Source organism: Salvelinus alpinus, chromosome 5, assembly GCF_045679555.1.
Source record: "Salvelinus alpinus chromosome 5, SLU_Salpinus.1, whole genome shotgun sequence".
NCBI classification, from domain to species: domain Eukaryota; kingdom Metazoa; phylum Chordata; class Actinopteri; order Salmoniformes; family Salmonidae; genus Salvelinus; species Salvelinus alpinus.
Window position 1 is genome coordinate 9,158,999 of NC_092090.1, and position 3,207 is coordinate 9,162,205.

The 3,207-nt window shown below is 41.2% G+C and overlaps 1 protein-coding gene across 1 annotated transcript in view; it reads left to right on the top strand.

Moving 5' to 3' along the window:
• LOC139575492 (C-C motif chemokine 3-like) overlaps positions 1 to 801 on the top strand; it is a 4,222-nt gene extending 3,421 nt beyond the window's left edge. The window contains exon 3 of the mRNA XM_071400491.1: positions 61 to 801. Coding sequence (XP_071256592.1) covers positions 61 to 187 — 127 coding nt within the window. The 3' untranslated portion in view covers positions 188 to 801. The remainder of the gene's footprint in view (positions 1 to 60) is intronic.
• The last annotated feature ends 2,406 nt before the right edge of the window (positions 802 to 3,207 follow it).

Below are 3,207 nucleotides of genomic sequence, written 5' to 3' on the forward strand. Positions count from 1 at the left end.
GTTTGGTGTGTGCTTTGTTTAGTCACCCCTAAATATATGTGTGTTGTTTATTGGTTGCAGGTTTACAACAAAGAAAAATAATCGACTTTGTGTCGACCCGTCTCAGGCCTGGGTCCAGAGACATGTGACCAAGATTGAGAGCAGAGAGACAACGATGATGTCATCAACCCCCGCCACCACAAACTAACTGCCATGACTGTCAGATCTGTCAAGAAAATAGAATATTATATTATTTGTTGTACATACAGTAATATTATTTCATTCTTATTTATTTACCATACTGTGAAGTTACTTTGTATTTTGAAATGATTTGTTTTGTCAACAATTATTTTTATTTTTTTCAGCAATAAAGCTAAATAATTTAAACAGTTTAATAACTAAGTTAATTGTATTCTTATTGTGGTATTCATGCTTTGATTACTAAAGCTTCACATTTTGTGAGGGCGAGTTCTTCACAACTACTTGAGGCATGTTGCCAGTTACATGGACACATGTCACGCCCTGACCTTAGAGAGACTTTTTTATGTCTCTTTTTGGTTTGGTCAGGGTGTGATTTGGGGTGGGCATTCTATGTCCTTTATTTCTATGATTTGGTTTTCTATGTTTTGGCCGGGTATGGTTCTCAATCAGGGACAGCTGTCTCGTTGTCTCTGATTGGGAATCATACTTAGGCAGCCCTTTTTCCCACCTGTGATTGCGGGTAGTTAACTTTGTTAGTGGCACTATAGCCCTGTTTAGCTTCACGCCGTTTCTTTTGTTTTGTTGGCGACATTTACTCAAATAAAAGAAAATGTACGCTCACCACGCTGCACCTTGGTCTTCCTTGAACGACGTCCGTGACACATATCAACTATCTCCATAAACTGTCAACCAGCAGATTCAGCATGTCGGTTGCTTCTTCTGTCAGGAAACAGTTCATGTGTTAGAACTCACGGAACTACAGAGAACTCTGTTTCCAAGACAACAGAGGTCAACAGTCAGCCACACAGAAACAGAATAAACTGTTCATGTGATAGAACTCACGGAACTACAGAGAACTCTGTTTCCAAGACAACAGAGGTCAACAGTCAGCCACACAGAAACAGAATAAACTGTTCATGTGATAGAACTCACGGAACTACAGAGAACTCTGTTTCCAAGACAACAGAGGTCAACAGTCAGCCACACAGAAACAGAATAAACTGTTCATGTGATAGAACTCACGGAACTACAGAGAACTCTGTTTCCAAGACAACAGAGGTCAACAGTCAGCCACACAGAAACAGAATAAACTGTTCATGTGATAGAACTCACGGAACTACAGAGAACTCTGTTTCCAAGACAACAGAGGTCAACAGTCAGCCACACAGAAACAGAATAAACTGTTCATGTGATAGAACTCACGGAACTACAGAGAACTCTGTTTCCAAGACAACAGAGGTCAACAGTCAGCCACACAGAAACAGAATAAACTGTTCATGTGATAGAACTCACGGAACTACAGAGAACTCTGTTTCCAAGACAACAGAGGTCAACAGTCAGCCACACAGAGACAGAATAAACTGTTCATGTGATAGAACTCACGGAACTACAGAGAACTCTGTTTCCAAGACAACAGAGGTCAACAGTCAGCCACACAGAGACAGAATAAACTGTTCATGTGATAGAACTCACGGAACTACAGAGAACTCTGTTTCCAAGACAACAGAGGTCAACAGTCAGCCACACAGAAACAGAATAAACTGTTCATGTGATAGAACTCACGGAACTACAGAGAACTCTGTTTCCAAGACAACAGAGGTCAACAGTCAGCCACACAGAAACAGAATAAACTGTTCATGTGATAGAACTCACGGAACTACAGAGAACTCTGTTTCCAAGACAACAGAGGTCAACAGTCAGCCACACAGAAACAGAATAAACTGTTCATGTGATAGAACTCACGGAACTACAGAGAACTCTGTTTCCAAGACAACAGAGGTCAACAGTCAGCCACACAGAAACAGAATAAACTGTTCATGTGATAGAACTCACGGAACTACAGAGAACTCTGTTTCCAAGACAACAGAGGTCAACAGTCAGCCACACAGAAACAGAATAAACTGTTCATGTGATAGAACTCACGGAACTACAGAGAACTCTGTTTCCAAGACAACAGAGGTCAACAGTCAGCCACACAGAAACAGAATAAACTGTTCATGTGATAGAACTCACGGAACTACAGAGAACTCTGTTTCCAAGACAACAGAGGTCAACAGTCAGCCACACAGAAACAGAATAAACTGTTCATGTGATAGAACTCACGGAACTACAGAGAACTCTGTTTCCAAGACAACAGAGGTCAACAGTCAGCCACACAGAAACAGAATAAACTGTTCATGTGATAGAACTCACGGAACTACAGAGAACTCTGTTTCCAAGACAACAGAGGTCAACAGTCAGCCACACAGAAACAGAATAAACTGTTCATGTGATAGAACTCACGGAACTACAGAGAACTCTGTTTCCAAGACAACAGAGGTCAACAGTCAGCCACACAGAAACAGAATAAACTGTTCATGTGTTAGAACTCACGGAACTACAGAGAACTCTGTTTCCAAGACAACAGAGGTCAACAGACAGCCACACAGAAACAGAATAAACTGTTCATGTGATAGAACTCACGGAACTACAGAGAACTCTGTTTCCAAGACAACAGAGGTCAACAGTCAGCCAAACAGAAACAGAATAAACTGTTCATGTGTTAGAACTCACGGAACTACAGAGAACTCTGTTTCCAAGACAACAGAGGTCAACAGTCAGCCACACAGAAACAGAATAAACTGTTCATGTGATAGAACTCACGGAACTACAGAGAACTCTGTTTCCAAGACAACAGAGGTCAACAGTCAGCCACACAGAAACAGAATAAACTGTTCATGTGATAGAACTCACGGAACTACAGAGAACTCTGTTTCCAAGACAACAGAGGTCAACAGTCAGCCACACAGAAACAGAATAAACTGTTCATGTGTTAGAACTCACGGAACTACAGAGAACTCTGTTTCCAAGACAACAGAGGTCAACAGTCAGCCACACAGAAACAGAATAAACTGTTCATGTGATAGAACTCACGGAACTACAGAGAACTCTGTTTCCAAGACAACAGAGGTCAACAGTCAGCCACACAGAAACAGAATAAACTGTTCAACTCAACAACAAGACTCCTAGACTACATGTTTTATTGTC